The 27,441-nt window shown below is 40.2% G+C and overlaps 1 protein-coding gene across 1 annotated transcript in view; it reads right to left on the bottom strand.

Moving 5' to 3' along the window:
* Positions 1 to 27,441, bottom strand: part of LOC127431623 (vasoactive intestinal polypeptide receptor 2-like) — a 73,269-nt gene that overhangs the window by 37,326 nt on the left and 8,502 nt on the right. Inside the window, exons 2-4 of the mRNA XM_051682150.1 lie at positions 15,085 to 15,187; positions 10,825 to 10,932; positions 397 to 491 (exon numbers count right to left, since the gene is read on the bottom strand). Of these exons, the coding sequence (XP_051538110.1) occupies positions 397 to 491; positions 10,825 to 10,932; positions 15,085 to 15,187 (306 nt within the window). The remainder of the gene's footprint in view (positions 1 to 396; positions 492 to 10,824; positions 10,933 to 15,084; positions 15,188 to 27,441) is intronic.

Raw genomic sequence — 27,441 nt, forward strand, 5'->3', positions numbered from 1 at the left:
AAAAAGATAAATCATATGGAACAGTGAAATTGGTCAAAGTAACAATAAGTTCTGCTTCATCTTGCCTACACTCGACTACACAGAAGACAAATTATGTGCGGTACAATGTCTTCACTGCCACTGCTTGTCGCAGCACAGGGTCATTGCTCATTTGCATAACATTAAACTTTTCTAAATTTTGTCGCATTGCTGGACATGCCCATATCGGATGGCCTAGAGTTGATACTGCTTATTTCCCCAGAAGTTGCTAACTCTCTTAAAAACCAATGACTTTAAATAGCTTTGTCGCTGTAGATCACTGTATGTGTGAACGCCCCTTTACTGTTAATCTATTTAATGGGGAATTGTTGCAAGATTTAACTTTCCTTTTTTGCATAAGTTCACTCACTCACTCACCTTGGCTGAGTTTGGTTTGGACTCAAAGCAAACACTGTGGATGCTAGGATACACTTCAGACCAGCCTTCTGTAGTGCAGTTCCTTGTAATGATCCCTAAAACAAACAGATAAAGGTTCATTAATATCTGTTCTGATCATTCTATTCTGAATACAAAATCAGGCTCATTAATGGCAGTTTGGACTGATAATGAATACTGGTGAATGCCCCTAGGAAAGAAAAAAAGAGATTTCTTTCTCGATTGTTCTACTAGATGGCAATTAGATTAAATGGAGAGCAAATAAGTCTCCTGCTTCTCAGATTGTTCTCCTCAGAAAGACCCCAGTAATTTCACACGTCTCCTCTAGAGCAGTAGTTTTCAAACATGATGATCCCTTTGCAAGGGACCGCCTTCCAAATATATAATGGCAGCTTTAGACTGACACTCACTTAGCACTTTATTAGGAACACTATGGTCCTAATAAAGTGCCCAGCGTGGTCTTCTGCTGTAGCCCATCCGCCTCAAGGTTGTGCATTCTGAGATGCTATTCTGCTCATTAATTGTACAGAGGGGTTATCTGAGTTACCGTCGCCTTTCTGTCAGCTCGAACCAGTCTGGCCATTCTCCGTTGACCTCTCTCATCAACAAGGCTTTTCAGTCCGCAAAACTGACGCTCACGGATGTTTTTGGTTTTTGGCACCATTCTGAGTAAACTCTAGAGACTGTTGTGGGTGAAAATCCCAGGAGATCAGCAGTTACAGAAATACTCAAACCAGCCCATCTGACACCAACAATCATGCCACGGTCGAAATAACAGAGATCACATTTTTTCCCCATTCTGGTGGTTGATGTGAACATAAACATGATTTTATGCTTTGCACTGCTGCCACACGATTCACTGATTAGATATTAGATAATTGCATGAATAAGTAGGAGTACAGGTATTCCAAATAAAGTGCTCAGTGAATGTATATTTTCATGTATGAACACCCATTTGTACTGTGTGAGAAAAATGTAAAGCGTGATATTTATAAAGACAAAATTTTGTTAAATTAAATCATTTACAACATGCATAATTGTGACATAATTGTGAGCAAATTATTTTTTTGGGGTCAGTTCTTTATTAGTCATTGAACCAATTCAACAAATAAGTCAGAATGAGGGGGCCTGGGTAGCTCAAAGCAAGTATTGACGCTGACTACCACCCCGCGAGTCGCGTCGAGTCGAGTCGAGTCGCGAGTTCGAATCCAGGGCATGCTGAGTGACTCCAGCCAGGTCTCCTAAGCACCCAAATTGGCCCGGTTGGTAAGGAGGGTAGAGTCACATGGGGTAACCTCTTCGTGGTCGCTATAATGTGGTTCTCGCTCTCGGTGGGGCACGTGGTGAGTTGTGCGTGGATGCCACAGAGAATAGCATGAAGCCTCCACACGCGCTACATCTCCGTGGTCACGCACTCAACAAGCCATGTGATAAGATGCGTGGATTGACGGTCTCAGACGGGGAGGCAACTGAGATTCGTCCCCGTAGTGAGAGTCACTACGTCACCACGAGGACTTAGAGCACACTGGGAACTGGACATTCCAAATTGGGGAGAAAAGGAGAGAAAATTAAAATAAGTCGGAATGATGCATTCAAAAATCTGCATCAAATTGAGTTTAAACGTTCTTATCCTGTTACCACAAACAACTGGAAACGTAATTGAACATTCATGGAAATTCAAATAATCAAAAAGTGTGGGAACCCTGTTTATATTGTCATTGTACTAAAACCAAAAGAAATTATTAAAATATTATCTGAAATTATTTACTTTTGATTACACTAACAGCATACTGTTTTTAAGCACACTTTAGAGAACAAAGTTTAAAAAAAAATCTGTTTTCGATTTACATTTTCTACACCTTTTCACTTTCAACTTTTGGAGGTTCCCATACCAGAGTTTGAAATCACCTGCTCTAGAGTTTCAGAAGAGATCTCAAAAATGTGCTCTGATTTGCCAAGATGTCAGAGTCTGCAATCAAAAGTCAGATATTTACATTTCTCACATATTCTTCCAAGACCAAATTATCTGAGCAATGCTCTCAACATTCATTTTATAGCTCAATAATTTGACTGTATGTCAACAATTGTCTGATTTGTTTGTATTTTTATTTCTCTTAAGGAATTTTTGTAGAAACATCTGAGACGAAATTGATTCTGCAATGAAACATAACTAATAACTCCATTAAGTCTCTTGAGCTATAAAATCCTCTGTGTGTTTTGGTAAAGCTTTGCCAGCTATGTAGAAGAACTTCTAAGAAACTCAAAGAGACAACAAAGAAAACTTTTCCGAAAAATTAGCATATCAAATGAAGTACTCAAGAATAATAATCAAAAATACATTGTGTTCTAGAGAGAAGAAGAGTCTCCTAATTACAGTTAAGACTTTTTAGTCTGTACTCAGTCTTTTTCTTTAGGTGCAATTACCTTTACATTTGCACACACTGAGTTTTCCAGCTACATGGGCTCCACTCACATATTATACTCGTAAATCCAGATGGCACCACTGATAATGGAAATATTTTTTTACATCACTGATGCATTTATTCTAGGCTGAGATGCAGGGGATAAGTATGAAGTATAAATACATTGTAGTTGTGTTTCATTTCATGCAGTAAAACATCTGAGTGTAGGCTTGTTAATACTCTCTGTATTAAACAACGGCCTCCCACATGTTGCTCTGCGCCAGTGACCACCATTATACCTGGATGAGAGGAGCTGACAGGTGAATACAGTGTACAACATGACCACATTAAACACTATCAGAACATCATAACACTCCACAGCACCATGCACAAGAAAATCATTATAGTGAATGATTTTGATCATCTAATTTGAATCTAGTTTCCTTCTTGGTAAAGTGAACAAAGCATACTTTCTTAAATTAAAATTATACTAATAAATTAAAATTATATGTGCTTTATTTACTTTTACAAACAGTAAAGGCCTTTTCATCCCCAAATTGTCAGTATGAAAACATATACAACAAGATGATCATTTGTTTTTAAATGGGAGAAAGGCTAGAAAATAATTTACAAGCCTGTAGCATTTATGATTGGCTTGTTTTCTGATTGCTAAAAAGTGATGGCCACTCCCCCTACTCTTTTTTGTATTTTACAGAGCCTATTGTAGAAACAGGTGTGATTTCTCAGGACACCTATTTTAGTTATATCTGTCAGCAGGGTTGGGAGGGTTACTTTTTAAATGTATTCCACTACGGATTACAGAATACATACTGTAAAATTCGGATCGCATCATTTATATGTATAAATGTTTTCCATCTGAAAGGACTAAATATTAAATTAAACAAATGACAATAAAATGCAAAGTAATCTCTTCAGATCAAAATACTTTTTGAATGTAACTGTATTCTGATTACCAATGATTTAATTGAAACGGTAGTGGAATACAGTTACTTATATTTTGTATTTTAAATACGTAATCCCGTTACATGTATTCTGTTACTCCCCAACCCTGTCTGTCAGGAAGTAGGGACATTTTACGTGTGGTATTGAAAAAATTCAGCACCGGACTGACCTATTAAAGGCAGCTAAGAGATCAGAAACCTACATAAGATACATACTCAAATCAGTACTATGTGATTGTAAAAACATTTCAAGTAAAAGTACTTCTGATGTTTTATCTTGTGCTCCATGTAACACGGGTATATCTATGTATATTTTAGGGCTGAGAGGAAAGCAGAATGAATACATAATGGTTTTTCACAGGGCCGGATATGCAAAGAGAGTATGACAGCATCGCTGTAGAGCACTTCGTGAGAGAGAGAGAGAGAGAGAGAGAGAGAGAGAGAGAGAGAGAGAGAGAGAGAGAGAGAGAATGTAAACTCCCCTGACATGTATCAACATGGAGATTTATTTTTGCCTACGACCACTATGAAACTAATCCACCCCAAATACGTACCCACACATGCTCACATCACACATCCTTCCACACAGAAAAGACCATACACAACCACATGTACACATATGCACTCAACCACATACACATACAAAAGCCTAACAAAAGCACATGTCTGTGCAAACCATTTCAGGCTTTATAGAGGCGCCAACTATCCCATATTTGAAAAGCCGGGCCACCTTTTTCAGCCTATTCACAAAGATCCCCTAATTCACGTCAACATGTGTACTCTTATCTTAAATTCAAATTGTCAGAACGGTAATAAAACATGTATTTGTCCAGTAGGATAAGTGCTTTGCGCAAGTACAATGCGGGACGGCTTTGCTGCTTCTAACTGCCATTCATGGACACAAAAGCAAAGCAGAAGAGCTTTGTGCTAGCACGCATTTGACAGACTGCTACAGAACTTTCCATTCCCTGCATGACGCATCAGTCCAAAACCTTCATATCTTACATGACATTAGCAACAGAGACAAGGAAAAAACTGCACGCTGTTTAATTTCCTCCATTCCCCAGAGGGCTACTATACTGTAGGTAATACAGGTGTACTGTAGTAATGTAATCAACATATGCTTAAAGGAATAGTTCAGCAAGAATTTTTTTTTTTTTCATCTTTTATCACCCTCATGTTGTTCCAAAGCTGCCCTTTAATTTATTTTGTGAAACACAAAAGGAGTTACTAATAGCAAAATATCAAAGCTGTTCTTTTCCATGCACTGTAACTGACTGGTGACCACTGCTGTCAAGTAAGAATTTCAAGACTTTTGAATTAAATGTCAGTCCGTTCCTTACCCAAAGCTATCGTAAGACATGGAATACAGTGCAAAAGTCAAATGGACTACTTATCTAATGGTGCTTTTTGGTCATTTTTGTAACTTGACACCCCCTGGTCCCCATTCACTTTCATTGTATGAAAAAGAGCAACTCGGACATTCTGCTAAACCTCTCCTTTGGTGTTCAAAAAAAGCAAGGAAAAAAAGTCTTACTGGTTTGGAATGACATAAGGGTGAGAATATAATGACAGATTTTCATTTTTATATGAACTATCACTTTAACTGAGGAAGAGGAGGGGTAGGTTGAACCTTTTAGTGCCCACATAACCCTGAGGCACCTACTTCACTGAATGCACTGTACCTGCTATATCCGCTCTCCAGCCCATACAATCCATTAACCTCTGTCAAATGATTGAAAATATACCTGTCTAAACACCAGGCTCAAGAAAGTGCAATATATTGTTTTTTTTTTTTAAGAGCTACTTTGCAGGAAATAAAACAGCTGATAAATTCTGGGGTAACAGCTAATGGAGTATAAATGATGTTGACTATGATTCATCTGCGAAAAGATCAGTGATACATTAGAAATCTTGATTCGAAATAATAATTGTGTGCTATATTCATAGGTCAACATATTTTTCCAGATGTTCTTGGCTAATTTGGCTACTTAACTCAGTGGATTTCCAACGGCACCATGTGTTCATGTGTTGCTGCATGACCTCTCTGCACTGGCAGGTTAGAGAGAGCTCAGAAGGAATGAAAATAGACTGATTGGGGAATCTGTTGTGTGTCTGCTCCCACACTCTGGAGCTTGACAGACAAGTTCTCTGTAGGGAAGAAGGGATGTGCTGGTTCTGTGCCCTCGGCTTGGGTCCACGGGTCAATGAGCAAGTCCGGACAGAAGGGAAAAGACACGATTCACTCACTCCAGCCTTCGGTTTGCTCCCCTACTCTTTAATTTACTCACACTCACACATGCATGCTCACACGGACAATCACAATCACCACAATTCATTCAGTTCCTTTACAACACGCTCATCTTCAGATCGGAAATAATTATATCCTTTCTGCTTTATACAGTATATGAGTATAACAGATCATCAGTGATGGGTAAGTTACTTAAAAATAGTAATCCACTACAAATTAATAATTATTTCTCTGAAATTGTAATAAGATTATTTTACTAATTACTTCATTGTGAAAGTAATTACATTACTAATTACTTTACTTTTAAGTTACTTTTGAAAACACTTGTGCTCAACAAATTCAAAATAATGTCTATATTTCTTTCTTGTCCATTGTTACACACAATTCACACTCAGCGCCTCACATTTCTCCTTCACAATGACTCATTAAGGGGCCATAATTCATGTATTCTACATACATAATATATTAGAAATAAGCATAACCCTATAATGTACTTAAAACTAATTAAATTAATTGAAAGTCAGTAACTGTAATCTGATTACAAGGATTTTAAATGTAATACATTACACTACTTTTTTACCTAAAAGTAATTATATTACAGTAACTAATTACTTTGTAATTGGATTACACCCAACACTGCAAATTATGCATTCTTAAAGAGATAGTTTACCCAAAATGTAAATTATATCATTATTTACTCACCCTCATGTTCCAAACCCCTATGGCTTTCTTTCTTACCATTCACTTTCATTGTATTTTTTTTTCATTGCATACAATGAAAGTAAATGATGACCGATTCTGCCTAACATTTTATTTTGTGTTCCTGTGGAAGAAAGAAAGTCATAGGTGCCTTAAAGAACCCAAGGCTGCACTCTTATAATAGAAGAACAGTGCCGTTAGCAATGTTCCTTTTAAATATTTCCATGTTCCTTTAAAAGGAGGAAATTCAAACATCTTTTTACAAACTATTAAGCATCCCTAAAACAGAGTCACAGTAAAGAGCTGACAAGATCGTGGGAGGCACCTTTTACTGCCTGGTCCCTGTCTTTCAGCTCCCCCGCTCTTGCTCCCCTTTATGGCGGAGCGGCCAGTGAGTATTCAGTGATCCCCCAGGTGGACAAGGTGCTCACGGTGCACTTGTGTCCGCAGAGCGCCACCACCTGGCGTGGGCACCCAAGACTCCCATCCAGGGCCTGTAGGCCCTGCACGCCATGGCTCTCCTGCAAGTATACCTATCCAAGGCACTAAAAGAACTGCACGAGGGTAGTTCTGACCCGGGATTGATGCAGGAACTGCGCTTGGTCACCGACCTCGCCCTCCAGGCGATGAAGGTCACGGCGCGGTCTCTCGGGCAGGCGATGTCCACCCTGGTGGTCCAGGAGCACCACCTTCGGCTCAACTTGGTCGAGATGGAAGAAGTGGACAAGGCACGGTTCCTTGACGCCCCCATTTCCCAGGTTGGCCTGTTTGGCGACGCCGTCGAGGACTTTGCCCAGCAGTTCTCGGCGGTGAAGAAGCAGACGGAGGTTTTACAATATATTCTGCCCCGGCACGGCTTAAGACCCCGCACCCTGTCTGCTCGTCGCCAAGGGCATCCTCCTGCAGCAACAACACCGGCTCCGCCACAGCCCGGCTCCGGCGTGGAGCCCTCCGCAGGAAGCAGATGCCACCCGTCTCGCGGCCGGCTGCTAAGAACCCGAGGAAGGCTTCTAAGTTCCCCGAGATGGGCGACCCAGGGGCAAGGAGACCGACTTCTCTGGGGCTGGTCGACAGACCACTCCATCCCCCGGTGGAGGGCCGGGAGGAGAATATTTTTTCGCCGCATGCCCAGGAGGCTGCAGCACCCAAAAGCCTGACATAAGAATGGTTCCCTCGTCTCCTGGGTCACATATCCAGTGCGTACGGCCGTCGTCATGGCCACCATCCCATTTTGGCAGGTATGGCGCTCCAGCGGCAGACCCCCCGCCCCTGTGCGCCTAGCTGCGGCACAAACACGCTCACACGAGATTGGTTCCAGTGGACTACGGGGATGAGATTCCTCCTCCCCCCTCCTCGACCAATCTTATGGTGGGTGGCAGGAGCCAGGTAAGTGCTTTGATGTCCCTGGACTCAGCACGGCCACGGGGCTGGAGTCCCCTCTACGTGGCACCTCAAGCTCTGCCCCGCCACGAGACCCCACCCGCTGGTACGTCCGACATGATCATTCCCTTTGTCCCCCTCGCCCGGAGTTTGGGTGCATGGCTCACGCTTTCCAACCTGTCACGATGGCTGACCTGGACCGTCCGACTCGGCTACGCAATTCAGTTCTCCAGGTGCCCGCCCAGGTTCGGCGGCGTCCGCTTCACCTCGGTGAAGGGTGAGAACGCCGCTACCTTGCGTGCAGAGATTGCTACCCTTCTGCGCAAGAAATAGAGCCTGTCCCTCCAGCCAAGATGAAGAAAGGGTACCGAAGAAAGGTGGTGGGTTGCGACCAATCCTGGACCTGCGAGTACTGAACCAGTCTTTGCACAGACTCCCATTCAAGATGCTGATGCATCGCATTCTAGCGAGCGTCCGGCATCAAGATTGGTTCGCGGCGGTAGACCTGAAGGACGCGTACTTTCACATCTCGGTCTTACCTCGACAAAGACCCTTCCTGCGGTTTGCCTTCGTAGGCCAGGCGTACCAGTACAAGGTCCTCCTCTTCGGCCTGTCCTTGTCCCCTCACATCTTCACGAAGGTCGCAGAGGCTGCCCTTGCCCCGCTAAGGGAAGTGGGCGTCCGCATCCTCAACCATCTCGATGACTGGCTAATCTTAGCTCACTCTCGAGGGGCCTCGTGCTCCGGTACCTCAGCCGACTGGGGCTTCGGGTCGACTGGGAAAAGAGCAAGCTCTACCCGGTTCAGAGCATCTCTGGAGTTGGACTCAGTCTCGATGACAGTGCACCTCACGAACAAGCACGCACAGTCGGTGCTGAACTGTCTGAAGGTGTTCAAATGGAGAACGGCGGTTGCACTGAAACTTTTTCTGAGGCTCCTGGGGCATATGGCATCCTCAGCAGTGGCCACACCGCTCGGGTTGATGCATAGGAGACCGCTTCAGCACTGGCTTCAGACTCGAGTCCCGAGATGGGCATGGTGCCGTGGGACACATCATGTGGCGTCTTCAGCCCGTGGACTGACCTTGCATTTCTACAGGCAGGGGTTCCCCTAAAGCAGGTCTCCAGGCGTGTCGTGGTTACAACAGACACCTCCAAGATGGGCTGGGGCGCCGTATGCTATGGGCACACAGCCGCCGGCTCCTGGACTGGCCCGCGGCTGCATTGGCACATCAACTGCCTAGAGTTATTGGCAGTACTGCTCGCCCTGCGGAGGTTTCAGCCATTGATCCAAGGCAAGCACAGCATCGGTAGCGTACATCAACCACCAAGGTGGTCTACGCTCCCATTGCATGGGTGTACCGCTTGCACATAGCACCTTTCTCCTCCCTTGAGGAGAAGACATGTGCTCTTGACTCCCAGTAGTGTTCACAGACTGATCCCTGGATGACTTTCCTCCTTAGCCCTGTGGCAGTTGAGTTTGCGGAGAAACTCACTGCTGGCTTAGTAAGTGCGCTAATGAGGCCCTGTACTGAGGTAGGTGCTCCGCATGCGATGGTTCCCCGAAGGCAGCCCCATGTGATACTTTTGATGTTGATATTTTCCCTGTCGGTAAACTGCATCTTCCTTGGGCAGGCCCCCCTGCCCCGGTTGCCATGCTTTGTAGAAACTCCTCCTCCTTTGGGTAGGACCTTCCATGGGACCTCTCCACATGACATACTTCCGACAAGACTCGGTAAGACCGTGTGATGTATTACACTCAAAATACCACCCCCCCACCCCCCGCCTTTTGGGCGGGGTGTGGTCTCTGCTGTGTCTTCCCCTTGGGAGGGACACCCCCCGACGCAGACACTTATGGCTCCCAGTCAGTTAACAAATTACACTCTTTTTGGGGTGAAAAGAGAGGGAAAAGAGGCCTTGGTTGGGCTAGCCTGTCCCTATAGTTGATCAGTCAACTTGTTCCCGATGGACCATTCAGGGGAGGTTACGTGATGGCCTGGTGCGCTGGCTACAAGGCACAGAGCTGTCTGCCCATCACACACCGCAAGTTCACGCAACACAGTTCAGCTAGTTGTGGCATTTTGTATAGGGATCCCTAGTGTCACTACATCGACACAACGTCGAGTGAGTGACAGATAGGGAACGTCCTGGTTACTTTCGTAACCTCCGTTCCCTGATGGAGGGAACGAGACGTTGTGTCCCTCTTGCCACAATGCTGAACTACCCACTGAAATGGCCGGGACCTGGTCTCGGTTCCTCAGCACAAAACCTGAATGAGTGGTTGCATAACAGCTCCTTTTATACCCGTATGTCCAGGAGAGTGGCATGCAAATTCCACTCGCCAATTCTCATTGGCCTTTTTTAAAAAAAGCAGAGGTGTTTGGGGCTCCCAAGAGTGACCACTAGTGTCACTACATCGACACAACGTCTCGTTCCCTCCATCAGGGAACGGAGGTTTTTTTTACTTCTGCCACAAGATTACCACCCCATCTCTCCAAAATCAGGTCATGTCCGTAAACCCTCAAATTGAGTAAAAGCTCAAAATGACTGACAGGCAAAAAGTCTTCTTGTGTCTAAACAATAGCTGAATAGCATGAACTTCATCAACATCTCTAAATATTCTAAAGAATCTAAGGTCCAGCACAGGAGTGTTAAATAATGTTTATTTTAAGAGTGTATGGGTAAGGAAAGCAAATAATTATTAAAGCAAATATTACCATCTCTGGTAAACAGGTTTTTTAGGGCAGCAGGGCACGTATTGATGACCTCCTCTCCGATATCTGCATGGTGCCAGCAAGAAATATTATCCCACATTCCCCTGCAACCTGTATGGAAGTAGAAAAACAGAAAGCAAATATAAGAGCTTGAAACATCTGGATCCCAAAAAATATGCAGAGAGAGCACAACTTTAAACAAAACAACTTTAAACAAAAGTTATTGCAAGACAGCTATGCCATATGTGAAACTAGCCATATGTTTGACAGGTGCGAGAAATTGGGAAACTTTGAAGTGCAAGACAAGATCAAGATTCTTTACTAATGCTCTTGAAAGTCTTTGCATGTTTTTATCAAATCAGCTTAATGCGATGATTCAGTGTTGTGTTCATCTGAACGTGGTTTCCATTTTTACAAAATTATGCACGGCACATGCCTCAGGCATAGTTCACCTAAAACTGAAAATTCTGTCATCATTTACTCACTCTTGTGTTGTTCAAAACCCATTATGACTTACCTTCTTCCATGTAACATAAGAGAAATTTTGAAGGAAGTTTTTGCTGTTCTTTCTCATACATAAAAATTGAATGGGGACTGAGGCTGTCAGTCATTAATGTTCTTCTTTTGTGTTTCACAATGAGGAAAAACTAAAAAAATAAAAATTGGGTTTGGAATAACATGACGGTGAGTAAATGATGAAAGTATTTTAATTTTTGGGGTAAACTATCCCATTAAAGGTACTACAACAAAAAACAAAAAGGAAAATCATTGAAATTTTAAAGACCAACTTAAAGGAATTGGACATTTCAGGTCTAAACTATGGATAGAGTGTGTTGTGCAGGTCCAGCAATAAATAGAAAGACAACTCTACAGTCTTGCTGGAATGCCACAGTAAAGACAAGGCATGCAGTCTTTTATGTGCATCTAATGTACACTCACCGGCCACTTTATTAGGTACACCTGTACATATATTATTTATGCGATTATCTAATCAGCCAATCGTGTGGCAGCAGTGTAATGTATAAAATCATGCAGATATGAGTCAGGAGCTTCAGTTAATGTTCACATCAACCATCAGAATAGGGAAAAATGTGATCTCAGTGATTTAGACCGTGGCATGATTGTTGGTGCCAGATGGGCTGGTATGAGTATTTCTGTAACTGCTGATCTCCTGGGATTTTCACGCACAACAGTCTCTAGAGTGTAAAGAGAATGGTGCAATAAACAAAAAACATCCAGCGAGCGGCATCCATTAATGGCTTGTTAATGACAGAGGTCAGAGGTGTATGGCCAGACTGATCCAAGCTGACAGGAAGGTGACATTAACCCAAATAAACATGCGTTACAACAGTGCAATGCAGAAAAGCATTTCTGAACTTACAACATGTCAAAAATTGAGAAGGATGGGCTACAGCAGTACCACAACTGTCAGCTTAGAACAGGAAACTGAGGCTGCAGTCGGCACAGGCTCATCAAAACTGGACAGTATACGATTGTAAAACATCGCCTGGTCTGACAAATCTGGATTGCTGCTGAGGTACAAAAATGGTAGGCCCACTGCAGCCTCAGTTTTCTGTTCTTGGCTGACAGAAGAGATCAATTTTTTTCCCCATTCTGATGGTTGAAGTGAACATTAACTGAAGCTCCTGACCCGTATCTGCATGATTTTATACATTACACTGCTGCCACATGATTGGCTGATTAGATAATCACATGAATAAGTAGATGTACAGGTGTACCAAATAAAGTGGCTGGTGAGTGTATTTTTACTACATTGTTTACTCCGGGTTCAATACACGTTAGGCTCAATCGACAGAATTTGTTGCATAATATTAATTTTGACTTTCCCCTCCTTTCCTTTACAAATGCAAAAATCTGGGTTACAGTGAGATACTTCGTACGGCCAATCCGTAAACCTTAAAATAATTACCATTTTAAAAGCATAGTCGCAATATGTAAACAATGTGTGTGTTAAAATTATCTTAGTGTGATACAATCACTAACTAACCATTTCTGTGTTAAGTTGTAGCCAATTTTACAACATCATTGTCATGATGATGTAATTTCATCAAACCCTAAAACCCTAAAACAACTGATTTAAACAACTTTACAGCTCAAATAATACATGAGTTTTAACAGAAGAATTAATGTTAGTACTTTTATAAAAAAGATAATCCTCACATGTCTGCTTTTAAACCCTCCTAAAACTGGCCCCATTCACTTCCGTTGTAAGTTCCTCACTGTAACCTCGATTTTTGTTTCTTTAAAAAAAAAAAAAAAAAAAAAGGCTAGGTGCCTTAATTGTTTAAATCCAAAATGGTCATAGGTTTTGGATTATGGGCAGGGTCCAAAAATATTAGCCTTCACAGAGCTCCAAATGCATCTTTGGTGAGTAAATAAAATGTTATGGGAGTTGCTCACCACTTGGTCGGTAACATTACTAGGTACTGAAACATTGTATTGTTTATACTGAGTTGTACAGTAAGTGGGATAGTCTGACCCTTGCTGATGTCTGCAAATCAAATCAAGTGTCTACTAAAGATGTCTATTCACATGTCTTCTAACAACCTTTTCCCCAGTGGAAAATTTACCATCAAAAGTTTATCTATGATGCCTAAAGGTTTTTTCTCCAAAACTCCATGTAGCGACACATATGTGGAGTATTCCATTAAGCCACTAAAAAAATAGGAGGAACAAAATAATGATGTGTCTGTATATTTATAACACAGAGAGATGGAGACTGTCTCATCTCATTTATAGTACTGTAAAAAAAAAAAAAAAAAAATTATAATTTTTTTTTTTTAATAAATAAATAATGCTATTGTCCTAAGCACAAAAAATGGTAATAAGAATAATGCCAAATACAGTTTCATGGCTGGTAAGAAATATGTATGGCCAGTAAATTCTCTCAACTCAGTGGCCATTGGCAGATGTGGCAAAAAGTTACATTTCGTCTCTCTTTACAGGCATCGAACCAAAATCTTTCCTATTACTAGCCTGCAGGTTTAACCCCTATGCCACACCACCAAATCTAGCATCTCATAGTTTCATAAGTAACAGCTGCATCTGTTCAAGAGACAGCTGCTCTGCTCTGAGGAAAAAGACGGAATCTAAACCCTGAGAAAACACTTCATATGTCACTCGACAAGTATTGTTTAAGACCCTGTAAACACTGCCTCTGATAGGTTAGTTCTTGAGTTCTTGGTCCACTATGTCCTTGTACTGTATGAACCATCACAATCAACATTAGCAATGTGAGACATATTAAGTGGACCAAACCACTTTTTTTTTACAATCATCTCCAGAGGGACTTATCACTTGTTTCACACGTACGCATGGTCAAGGCCTTTGTGTGTTGTTTACTTTCAAATAATTACCAATAATTTAACATTTCCCTATCGGTGAGTTGATGGAAAACACACTGCTGTCCTCGCAAACCCAAGCAAAGCTGTGTTCTTCCCACACTTCACTTTGGATTAAGTGGACATAAAGCATGCTCCAAAATGAAAAATAATGCAAAACAAGTATGAAAATAAATACAAGGTTGTCTATAATTATATACTGAGAAGAGTGTATACTTTTATTATGACTAATGACCAGAGAGGAGTCATTAGGAGACAGGAGTTGGGAAATTTTTAAAAGGAGGAGGAAATTCACTAATACAGAGCCATTGAAATACAAAATCTGGGTTATTAAAAGTTTAAATGTTAAGTTTACGTATGATCTGAGATCTTACATCATAAAACTAAGATAGACTATGGATAAAGAGAAAACACAATTCCATAAGGTCTCACAGTTTAAGAACTTGAGATCCTGTTTAAAGGAATATTTTTGGTTCAATACAAGTTAAGCTCGGTCAACAGCATTTGTGGCATAATGTTGATTATCACAAAAATTCTTTCAACTCGTCCCTCCTTTTCTTTAAAAAAAGCAAAAAACAATGCTGTATGCAAACATCAAAACAAATATTACAGAGGACAAAATAATGTGGCAAGAGCTCATTCAAATGTATTACATTACAATTTGTTTGGTAAGTGTGACATAAACTAATAAATACTAAATAGACTAATAATACACACAATACTATACATTGTACAAAAATTGGCTGAAGACATGCCAATTTATGTTCTCCCCATTCAGCAAACACAACAGATACTGTAAACGGATTTAGAAGATGATAGGCATGATGCAATGGACATGTGCATGTGCACACACACACATACACACACACACACACACACACACACATTGCTAATACAGTACCTTTGGTGTTTAAAGACAGCTCGTCGGCCAGCATGCCCAAACATTCTTTCTCGGCCATCTGCAGCTCATACAGAAAGTGACAGTTGGCATGTCTCCCATTGACCTTTGAAGGGGTAAAGGAAACAGTGCAGTTCATCTTTGGAAATGAAATTATTAATTTTCATGGCAACGCTCATAGCGCATAACTGATCCAAATGTGGCTTTGATGTTGATTATAAATTAGTATTTTTCCAGACACTTCTAATTATGATCCAAATGCCAAATAACCTGACATTACCATTATACCTTCATGGAAAGCTTTGGATGTTTCTTACCTTATTCAAATGCAAAAATTGAGAAACACTAAATACTGGAAAGAAGAACCTTGAAGACCCTTGTGGCGGGGTGAGAGAGAGACAGACACAGTGGGTGTGGCCCCAGGCCTTGGAGAGGTGTTTATTTTAAACAATAATTAACATAATACATTAAAAAGGGGAATAAATTGTCCATGTATAAATATGTAAATTCTAAGGCCATTAGCGTCACCAAGCGAAATTGCAAAAATAAACATTGTTTTGAAACTTTCTGAACACAAACTTCACCTCTCATTTGTCGATCTACCAGATAGTCCCGACCAAACTCACTCACACTATTGGTTGAGTCAATATCGTTGTGTTGGGCTGGACAAGTCACTCAAAACAAAAAGAGAAATGTTGAACGTGCCACAGAGTTTACACTTTACAGTGAAATCAACCTACAGCTATGAATGGTTTACTTATAATTGTTTCTTTATATTAAGCTGGAGGTGGAGAACATATTTGAAAAATATTGAAAAAATGACAATAAGCTTTCATTTTAAAACTGAACATGTAGCTAATTTATAGACTGGCAATGACCTCATCATTTAACACACAAATCATAATAACGATGAAAACAAAAACAACTTATTAAATATAAAATGAGCTCTCAAGTGCTTGTCAAAAAATGGCTTATAACTAGTGCTGTCAGTCGATTAACATTTAAAAATTAATCGTATAATGTTTCATAGTTAATCACGATTAATCGCAGATTTTGAAAGTGCTGAAGTTTGACTCTAAATATATTTATTTTCCTGTCAAAATTCATTTATTTCCTTTTTATGAAAGACAATAAAACAATATGTAACAATATAATGCTTTATTAACATTTTCCAAACAAAGCCTTCCACAGTATAAAGATAAAAATGCACTAAAACAGCACCAATTCAAGTAACATTAAATGTTTCCCAAAGTGGAAGTTTGACAAATTGAATGAACTAGTTCCCACATAGGTTGCATATTCATTACAATGGGCATTAAATCTCTAAAACTCTCATCCTACACAACATTAACGTAGGGGCAGTGGTAGCTCAGCGGTTAAGGTTCTGGGTTACTGATCAGAAGGTTGGGGGTTTGAGCCCCAGCACCGCCAAGATGCCACTGTTGGGCCCTTGAGCAAGGCCCTTGACCCTATCTGCTCCAGGGGTGCCGTATCATGGCTGACCCTGTACTCTGACCCCAGCCTAGCTGGGATATGTGAAAAAGAAGAATTTCACTGTATATGTGCAAATGTATAATGTGATAAATAAATATAATTATTATTAAATTATAATTATTAAAAAAAAATTATATTAATCAGTCGGCAGACTGTGGCAATCCACTTTGTTACAGCAATCGTGAAGTTGCATTCATGATTCACGTCAGCACCAGCGTCAAGTGCCGCTTTGAACTCCACATGAAAGCACTTGCAGACAAAAACGTCTCATTCTGCGTTTTAGTGATAGTTAAGACTTACCATGAATCTGTGGTAATTAAAATGCGCCTTACATAGGCTTAAAAATACTTGATTTCTGTCACTAGACTTGTTTTGAACAATAAATAGCGTTAAGAGCTCCTTTCCTCATCACATTATCACTGACACTGAATCACTGCTGTGTGTGTTTGTGGTGTGTCCGTCAATGGAATGACTCCAGGCAGACACATCTCAAAGTTTCCGCCCTTTATGCTGGTTTATGCTGTATTAACAGTAAAATTAATGCTTTAAACTTTTTTAATCGCATACGTTAACGTGTTAATTTTGACAGCTCTACTTATAACGTGTTCTCAGGAACAATATGGTGAACGAATTTAGACACTGCTAACCTTAAAAGAAACAAGAAGGTCACAGAATGACAATATGACCTTATTTGCAAAATAACAAATAAACCTATCTGCAAAGATCTGCTTGTTAACGGGAGGCCAATGTGAATGTAGTAATATTATGTATTTTTATATTTTTCTAATTTTTAATGAGCTACTTCACCTCTATATGCCCTTGCAAAATGTTTAACTACAAAGAATGCACTCTTGGTAACACTTACACTGGCTACAGTGCAATATCAAACAAAAATTTGTAGAAGTTAACTGCTGTGTGTTTGTGATGCTATGGCCATTTTGGTTCTTTTTTCATGGCGTCACGACTGTCATGTCGGAGCTTAATTAAAATTCAGAGTTTCCAGCTTGCAATAACGAGTTCAAGATGCGAATGGTCAGAAACTCTAGTCGGAAACTCCAAAATGAAATGAAAGCAGTATTGTTAGACCAAGTGGCAGGGATAATGGGTTGCAAATGTCAAATGTCTTGAGAATAAAAATAATCGGTTCACGTGACGCCATGCGAGAGACAGACGTGTGAGACACGAGCTCTGCGAACTTTGCTAGTTTTTAAATTATTTTCATGTTGTGATCCGGTGAGATTCGATACACCCAATTACATACTTGCTCTTTGAGGTAATTATAGCAAAGAAGTCAAAATCCTCAGACTCTGGAGACATTAAAAGACACTTACGTGTTTAAGCTGAGGCCTCTGACGGGACTACGGACCGGAGACTCGATTTGGACGGCACGTCGGGAGAAGATATTCAGTGTCAGTTGTCCAACATGTCGGTGATGTTGACGAAGGTTCTTGCTGACTTGGAGGATCTCGCTGTAATACATCGATCGATTACGGCGATGGAAACAAAATTCTCTGAGTTGTTTACAAGAGTGACAGAAGTTGAAAATGAATCGATTATCTTGAGTCATCGGAAAGGGAATTAACCGCTAATCCACCCGTGTCCAAAACAGATTTGGAATTAATTTCGGAAAAACTGGAATATTTCGAAAACATGAGCCGAAGGAATAACATACGAATTGTTGGAATTCTTGAGCATGAAGAGGGCGGAGATATGGTGAAATTCCTGGACGAGTTTTTCCCGAGTCTGCTGGACATAACAGGCCACAAGCTGGAAATCAAGCGAGCTCACAGAGTCCCGGCTCGCAGAATTGCTGAGGGAGATAGGCTTCGATGCATTCTGGACAAATTTCTGAAATCATCCGATAAAGATCTCGTGTTGTGTCAGGCGAGGAGCAAAGGGAAGCTTTCTTGGAAGAACCATAATATTTTCTTGTTCCCGGACTTTGCGAATTCCTCAAGAGAGAAACGTGATCGGTTCAAAGAATGCAAGAAACTCTTACATCAGAAAAAGATCCTGTTTGCTCTGATGTTCCTGGCCAAACTGAGAATAGAAACGAAGAATGGTCGCAAAGTATTTACTTGTCTAAAACAGGCACTCTCCTTTATAAATACATTGGAGTAAGCCATTTGATGTTTTTTGTATTAGTGGACTGACTCGCGGTTTAAGGACTCTATTATCTGAGGAAGCTGGGTGCCATTTTTGTTTCTTTCTGTGTTGACTCCACCTAGCGGCTAGAGTTTGTTTTATGGCATTACTCCAAGAAACTTTTGCATTGACAGAAGATTTTTTGATACACTGAAGTTCCCAGCCAGATCGAGAATGGACACTTTGGATGACCACAAAATATCTTTATGCTCACATAAAGGACGTCTTTTATAAAGTTGACGGGTTGAGTAAGTTATGGTGTGCTTTTTTTTTTTTTTTCTTTTTGTTGTTTTTTTGCAAGGCCTCCGAGTTAGTTTGGCTCTTGATCATCCGAGGAACCGGGATGCCGGTTTTGTTTTGCGCGCTGGCTCTGCCTAAAGGCTGGAGCTTGTTTTGTGGAATTACACTACTTCGGGACAGTTGTGGTTAAATATGTTTGTTCTTTGGGCTTATGCCTCCTAGTAGAATGATTACCTCATCTGCTGCACTCATAACAGCCAGTTCACTGAACAATTGTTTGTCTGTCCGAGGAAACTGAATGGCTTTATATCAGCTGGAATTTATTTTGTGGAGGAACACACCTTCAAGACAGTTCTGTGGATGAATCTACATGTTTTTTCTGTTATTCTGCCTATTGGCTGGGGTATGTTTTACAAAGTATTTCCTGTTATTGTAATTGTGCCTCACAAAATTTGTGCAGACGCACCGGACTCGGGCAATCCGATGGCAAAGTTGTCGCGGGGGCTCTCGTGAGCGTACATGGACTCTTTGAGTTTGGAGGGATTGTCGCCAGTTGGCGCTGTTTTTCTTTTTTCTGTTTGTTTTGTTCCGGGGGAAGTTCGGGGTTTGATTGTTGCATTAATGGGGAATGTGGTCTGTATAATTTTGTTTTTGACACACTCATTTATTTATTTTTTTATTATATCAATATGTCAAATGTTAATGTGAATGGGTTATCTCTCTCCACATGGAATGTAAATGGGTTGGGGCACCCCATAAATAGAAGGAAGGTTATTTCTGTTCTTAAGCGCAAGAAATATGATATAGTGTTTCTTCAAGAAACACATCTTTCCCCGCAAGAAGCTGAAAAATTTGGGAAGATATGGGGTGGACATGTTTTCTTTAGTGCTGGCTCAAGTAAAAGCAGGGGAGTCATTATATTGATTAATAAACATCTACAATTCAAATGTCTCAAACAGATTAAAGATAAATTAGGAAGAGTCATTGTTGTGTTAGGAGAAATTCAGGGGCAAAGGTTGATTTTGGCTAATATTTATGCACCTAACGTTGATGATCAGGGCTTTTTTTATAGATCTTGAAGGGATGTTGCAAGCTGCTGGCATCTCTCATGACATAATATTGGGAGGAGACTTTAATCTTTTGATGGACTCAGTCCTTGATCACAGTGAAGCAAAAGTGTGTAAACCCCCTAAATCTTGGTCTTGTAGATATCTGGCGACTTTTGAACCCATCTGGTAGGGATTATAAATTTTTTTCATCAGTTCATAAGATTTACTCTAGAATAGATTTTTTGACATCGAAGTCCCTCATTTCATCTGTTGTTGATTGCTCAGTTGATTGGAAATATCTTAGTCTCAGATCACGATCCTGGTGAGTTTAGAGATATTGCCACATACAGAGAAAAGGAAATCGTATAATTGGTGCTTTAATGTATCCCTTTTGCAAAATCCAGATTTTCAACAAATGTTAAAGACTGAAATCAATGTTTATATGGAGACCAACTGGTCCTCAGTATCCTCTGTGGGTGTGGCTTGGGAGGCATTTAAGGCGGTTCTTAGGGGTCGGATCATACAGTATGCCTCATTTATCAAAAAATTCAAAGCACGAGAACTTGTGGAGTTGGAAGGAAATATTAAAAGTGCCGAGGCAGAGCTGAAGCGCCGTATGTCATCTGATGGCCTCAGAGAATTGACCCGATTGAAATACAGGTATAATACTATTCTGTCGCAGAAAGTGGAGTTTTGGTTGTTCAGGGCAAGACAGTCATACTTTGAGTCAGGGGACAAAGCAGGGAAGCTTTTGGATAGATATATAAAGCAGAGAGTGTCTCTTTCTATCATTCCCTCAGTGAAATCTGCTGGTGGTCAAATTTTTACCTCAGCCATTGATCTTAATAATGCTTTTAAAGAATTCTATCTTGATCTCTATAGTTCCACGTCTTCGTCTACTGATGAAGATTTCAGAAACTTTGTGGAACCATTAGAACTCCCTAAACTGACAAATGAGCGGGGAGGGGAAGTAGTGGGTGTTAATGGTGAATCACTGTATATATGTTTTGTTTTTCTTTGTTTTGAAAATTAATAAAAATGTTAATCACAAAAAAAGAGAATAAAAAGAATCTCCATAATAAGGGGCCATTCACAACGAAGCGTCCTTCTGCAACAACAAAAGGTTAACACAAGCTTTTTCTCAAGATGTATTTTTAATAGTAAAAGTTCTTTACAACGTAATACGGCAACTAAAAACGTGGCACTCCTGCATGAGACACTGAAAAAGCAGCGAGACATGGCGCAATGGTGAAAAACGTCCATCTAGCACATTTACATAGGAAAAGAATTGCAGAACGCAATAATGTCATGACTTCTGTCATTTGAAGGCAGTGCTTAATGCGTTTATAAAGTAAGGCGAGATTTGTGGTGAAGAAGACATTTCAGCTGAATATGAGGTGCTCAGTGCTGAACTCGGTTAAGACAGGTTTTCTGGTGACAGCATCTGAAGTGACGGATCAGCAAAGCTGGCATGATCAAAGAGTCTTCACAAAGCCCTTTTAACTGATGGGAAAAAATCTTCTATTATAAGAACTGTAATAATATCAAGGGAATTAACCATGAAATCATATCTTTAGTTAAAGACCTTATCTGTTTGGCCAAGGACTATTAGAGATTTTTAAATGTGGAATGATATAATTCAGAAAGCAGGGGTTTTGAACACTTAATTATTTTATTAATTTCATTGCATTAAAGGTGTCCTGATCCTATTTCCCCTCTCTCATCCCTGTTTTTCATGTAAACAAAGGAGATAAAAAAAGCACTTAAAAAAGCACCAAATCTTTTGAATGCAAGGTCACTTTCTTACGTTTGTGTGCATGCTTGTGCTGTGTATGAACCCTTAGTCACTTTGGCTTAAGGTTTTTCCAAATGACCTAATAAGACAAATCAGCCCCAGATCAGAAGAGGACATAAGCCCACTATTTATGTTTCTCATTGCATCCTTGACAAGTCGAGCCATGCACAGCCAAGCAGAGCTTTCTTCTTTACATATCACAGCAAGATTGATCTGCACGCATGCACGATTGTATCAGGGATTAATCAGAATCATTACTGTCAGACCAAATGAATGCTGGCTGTGATTAACTCAGGCAGAAAGCAATTACAGTCAAGTGGAAAACAGACTTGACATTTTTACACTTTTTTACACTGATTTCTCAGCTTGAGAGGGAATGGATTTAATTGTGATGATGGAATTACCAAGATTTTGAATCTCATTTTCAGACTCAAGCGACTTTTTTCCTTCTTAAAAATATATAAGTGAGAATTTCCATTTTAAATTTCCTTTTGTATAATTCAAACAGATCCCTTCCATTATATGACATTTGTGTGAAAAGTGTACAAGTTAAGGTAGGTAGTTTTCCTGGCTTAACAGACTAATTCTCAGCAGCAGTTGGAAGGCAGCCTGTCGCCTGGAAACGTATCACTGACTCATCCTTCTGCTTCGTTGGAATTGACATGATTTTTTCGAAAATAATTTGTTTGGAAAATGAATAGAGGCTTTGCAGTTAAAAGGGGAGCATCTGGTGCTATAAACATGTAATACAGTCCAACTTGAGATGTCTAAAATATTACATTAAAACCACCTGCCTAATATTGTGTAGGTCCCCCTCGTACCGCCAAAACTGTGCCAACCCGCATCTCAGAATAGCATTCTGAGATGCTGTTCTTCTCACCACAATTGTACAGAGCAGTTATCTGAGTTACCGTAGACTTTGTCAGTTCGAACCAGTCTGGCCATTCTCTGTTGACCTCTCTCATCAACAAGGCATTTCCGTCCGCAAAACTGCCGCTCACTGGATGTTTTTTGTTTTTGGCACCATTCTGAGTAAATTCTAGAGACTGTTGTGCGTGAAAATCTCAGGAGATCAGCAGTTACAGAAATACTCAAACCAGCCCGTCTGGCACCAACAATCATCCATGCGATTATCTAATCAGCCAATTGTGTGGTAGCAGTGCAGTGCATAAAATCATGCAGATACGGGTCAGCAGCTTCAGTTAATGTTCACATCAACCATCAGAATGGGGGAAAGATTTGATCTCAGTGATTTGGACCGTGGCATGATTGTTGGTGCCAGATGGGCAGATCTTTCATTTGAAAGGTAATTTCAAATGCCATATAAAGTACTGTATAAAAAAGACAGTTCATAAATCGAGTTGAAATGTTGACAACTAAGTAACGGTAGCCCTCCAAATGTGAACCACCTTCTATTTCCTTCCGTTTCAGTCACTATGTCACACTGATATGGGTAGACAGGGGCTAGTTGTCACAATATTTACTGTAGTGAAAATTTCTCAGGGTAGGTTTATTTTTAAAGTCAATTTCTGTATAGGCACCTACCTTAAAGGAATATTCCAGGTTCAATACAATTTAAGCTCAATCGATAGCATTTGTGGCATAATGTTGATTACCACAAAAAGACATTTCGACTCATCCCTCCTGGTCTTTAAAGAAGCCAAAATCGAGGTTACAGTGAGGCACTTACAATGAAAGTGTATGGGGCCAATCTGTAAACGTTAAAATAGTCACTGTTTCAAATGTTTAGCCACAAGACATGAACAATATGCGTGTTAACATGATTTTAGATCACTTACTAACCTTTTCTGTGTAAAATTATAGTCAATTTTACAACTTTGTTGCCATGATGATGTAATGTCAACAAATGCTAAAACCCTAAAATGACTGTAAAAATTTACATTTAAACAACTATTTAATGCCTTACTGTAACCTTGATTTTTGCTTCTTTTGTTTTAAAGAAAAGGAGGGACGAGTCGAAATGTATTTTTGTGATAATCAACATTATGCCACAAATGCTGCCGATTGAGTGCAACCTTGTATTGAACCTGGAATATTCGTTCAGTGTCTTAGCTACAAAAAGCTATTATACATTTCCACTGCCTCAAAAGTGGACTTATATATATATATTAAAAAAAAAATGCCCTTGTCCTGAGAACACATTTCAACCTTTTGGTTCAAATCTACTTTCATTGTATAGCTGACTCTTATCCCAGTATGATTCTCACTTGTTTACCCGACAGCTATAGCATAAATATAATAATACTGTAATTTTAGTTTGGAGGACAGAATTCATAAATACACTTATTAAATGTAATTTGCCTTTTGACTCAAAATCTTATAGTTACTGAGCCCTTGTGATAACTAGCCCCAGTCTCCCCTATTTTTTCATCTTGCTATACTGCTCTGTGCTGTACAGTGACACAGTTTCCTGCTCACTCATGTTTAAACCGCACTGGAGAAACTGCTAACACATCACCACAACACTTCACTAAGGGCTTCCATATGCACAATAACTTCAATTTAAGGTTCTTAAGTGCAATCAGTTTATTGAAAGGTATATTAATTTTGTTTAAAGGTATAATTTACCCAAAAATGAAAATTCTGTTATCATTTACTCACTCTCATGTTCCAAAGCCATATGACTTTCTTTCTTCTGTGGAACACAAAAGGAGATGTTAGACAGAACGTTAGCCTCAAGTCACCATTCACTGCACTTTTTTTCTATACAATGAAAGTAAATGGTGACTGAGGCTTACATTCTGCCTAACATCTCCTTTTGTGTTGCACAGAAGAAAGTCAGTCATTCGGGCTTAGAACAACATGTTCCAAACTGAATTTTCCAGACAGAATATTCATTTTCTGGGTGAGCAGTCCCTTTAAATCTATTGTGAATAACATCTTTACTATCTCTTTAGTGGCTTGACACACTGTTTTTGTACTACAATGACCCCTTCCAAAATACTCAAGATGCTCTATGCAGCAGGATGTGAAATTGGATTTTGGTTGTCCTTACCGCACTGCTGTGGGTCAGCTGGAAACCATGAAATGTCGTAATTTGCTTATATGAGAAAGTGTGATCTTATGTTTATGGTGAAACATAGTTGTGCATCTGTTAGCAGATTGCAAGCCAACTTTTCATTTCTCACACTAGAAAATACCGCATTGCTCAAAAATGTAATTAGGCACTCTCAAGGACTGTAAAAAATACATTTCAAGGTCACATGTATTCTGATATTTTATTGCTTTGTTTAAACAGTTGTTCTAATGCTTTTAACAACAGTGAAGCAACTCCCCTCACTGTAAACAATGTAAAAGTTCTATTAAAACGGGTCTATAACTCATATTTGTCACGCTGATGGGGAGAGACGAGACGGAAAAGTGTGGATCCAAACGCAGACTAATTTTATTAATGTAACTCAGATGAGAGGGTCACGTGACACCATGCAAGAAGCAGCCGTGTGAGCTATGAGCTCTGCGCACTTTGCTAAATTTTTGATTATTTTCATGTTATAATTTGGTGAAATTTGATACACCCCGTTACACATTTGCTCTTTGAGGCAAACCATGGCAAGGAAGTCAAAATCCTCAGGCTCTGGAGACATTAAAAGATACTTACGTGTTCAGGATGAAAGCCCCGACAGGCCTACAGACCGGGGACTCGATTTGGATGGCGCGTCAGTTGTCCAACATGTCGGTGATGTTGACGAAGGTTCTTGCTGACTTGGAGGATCTCGCTGTAATACGTCGATCGATTACAGCGATGGAAATAAAATTCTCTGAGATAGTTACAAGAGTGACTGATGTTGAGAGACGAATTGATTTTCTGGAATCTTCAGAGAGGGAATTTACCGCTAATCCGCCCACGACCAAAGTTGATTTGGAACATCTCCTTGAAAAGCTTGAAGATCTTGAGAATAGAAGCCGCAGGAATAATGTTCGAATTGTTGGAATTCCTGAGCATGAGGAGGGCAGAGATATGGTAAAATTTCTAGATGAGCTTTTCCCGAGTCTGCTCGACATAACAGGCCACAAGCTGGAAATCGAGCGAGCTCACAGAGTCTCTGCTCGGATATCTGCTGAGGGAGGAAGGCCCCGATCGATTCTGGCCAGATTTCTGAGATCATCCAATAAAGATCTTGTGTTGCGCCAGGCGAGGAGCAAAGGGAAGCTTTCTTGGAATAACCGTAATATTTTCTTGTTCCCGGACTTTGCGAACTCGACAAGAGAGAAACGCAGTCGGTTCAAGGAATGCAAGAAACTCTTACATCAGAAAAAGATCACTTTTGCTCTGATGTTCCCAGCCAAACTGAGAATAGAAACGAAGGTCGGTCGCAAAGTATTTACATGTCCCAATCAGGCAATGTCTTTTATTGAATCAATGAGCGAGTAAACTGTGTTGGCTCCGCCGGGCGGCTGGAGCTTGTTTTGTGAATAACACTTTTCCTTAAAGAAACTTTTGCATTGATGAAAGATTACTTTTGCATCGAAGTTCCCAGCCAGTTTGAGAGTGGACACTATGGATGACCGCAAAATATCTACATGCTCACACAAAGGATGTCTTTTATAAAGTTGACGGATTGTGTAAGTCATGGTATATACGTTTATGCGGCCTCCGAGTGAATTGACTCGACCATCCGGGGAACCGGGATTTGTTTCTTTTTGTATTGGTTCCGCCTAGCAGCTGGAGCTTGATCTATTTAATAACACTCCTTTGGAACAGCTGTGGATTAATGTGTTCATTCTTCGTGCGTATTCCTCCTGCTGGCTGTAGTTTGTTTTGTTGATTATTTTTACTGGACATTGGAATGATTACGTCATCCGCTGAACTCATAACAGCTGTCTCACTGAACATTCGTTTGTCTGTCCGAGGAATCTGAACGGTTTCATATCAGCTGGAATTTGTTTTGTGGAAGATCACACCTTTGAGACAGTTCTGTGAATTAATCTACTTGTCCTTTGTGTTCATTCTTCCTATTTGCTGGGGTTTATTTTACAAAGTATTTTCTATTATGTAATTTTGCCTCACAAATTTGTGAGGCAAAATTGAGCAATCCGATGGCAAAGTTGTCGTGGGGGCTCGTGGGCGTTCATGGACCTTTTGAGTTTAGAGGGATTGTCACCAGTTGTCGCTTCCGTGGAAAGTTAATGTGCACGTTTTTCTTTTTTCTGTTTGTTTTGTTCAGGGGGAAGTTCGGGGTTTGTTTGTTTCACTAATGGGGAATGTGGTCTGTATAATTTTGTTTTTGAAACACAATTTATTTTTTCTACTATATCAAAATGTCAAATGTTAATATAAGTGTACTATCTCAATCCACATGGAATGTAAATGGGTTGGGGCACCCCATTAAAAGAAGGAAGGTTATTACTTTTCTTAAATGTAAGAAATATGATATAGTGTTTTGTAGGGCTTTACTGGTTGTTTAGATCAGTGTTACTATCAGAAATAATTGGTAATTATTTCTTTAGTTGTTAATTAATATTTAAATTAATTAATTTAATCTAACTCATTAAAACCTCATATGTGTCTCCAGTAAATGTAGTGCGCTACGTTTAGGAGCGGGTTTGGTTATTAGCAATAATTAATAATTATCAAAGATAATTATTAATTATTAAAATCAATAGAACATCGATGAA

This window comes from Myxocyprinus asiaticus, chromosome 41 (assembly GCF_019703515.2).
Source record: "Myxocyprinus asiaticus isolate MX2 ecotype Aquarium Trade chromosome 41, UBuf_Myxa_2, whole genome shotgun sequence".
Classification (NCBI taxonomy): domain Eukaryota; kingdom Metazoa; phylum Chordata; class Actinopteri; order Cypriniformes; family Catostomidae; genus Myxocyprinus; species Myxocyprinus asiaticus.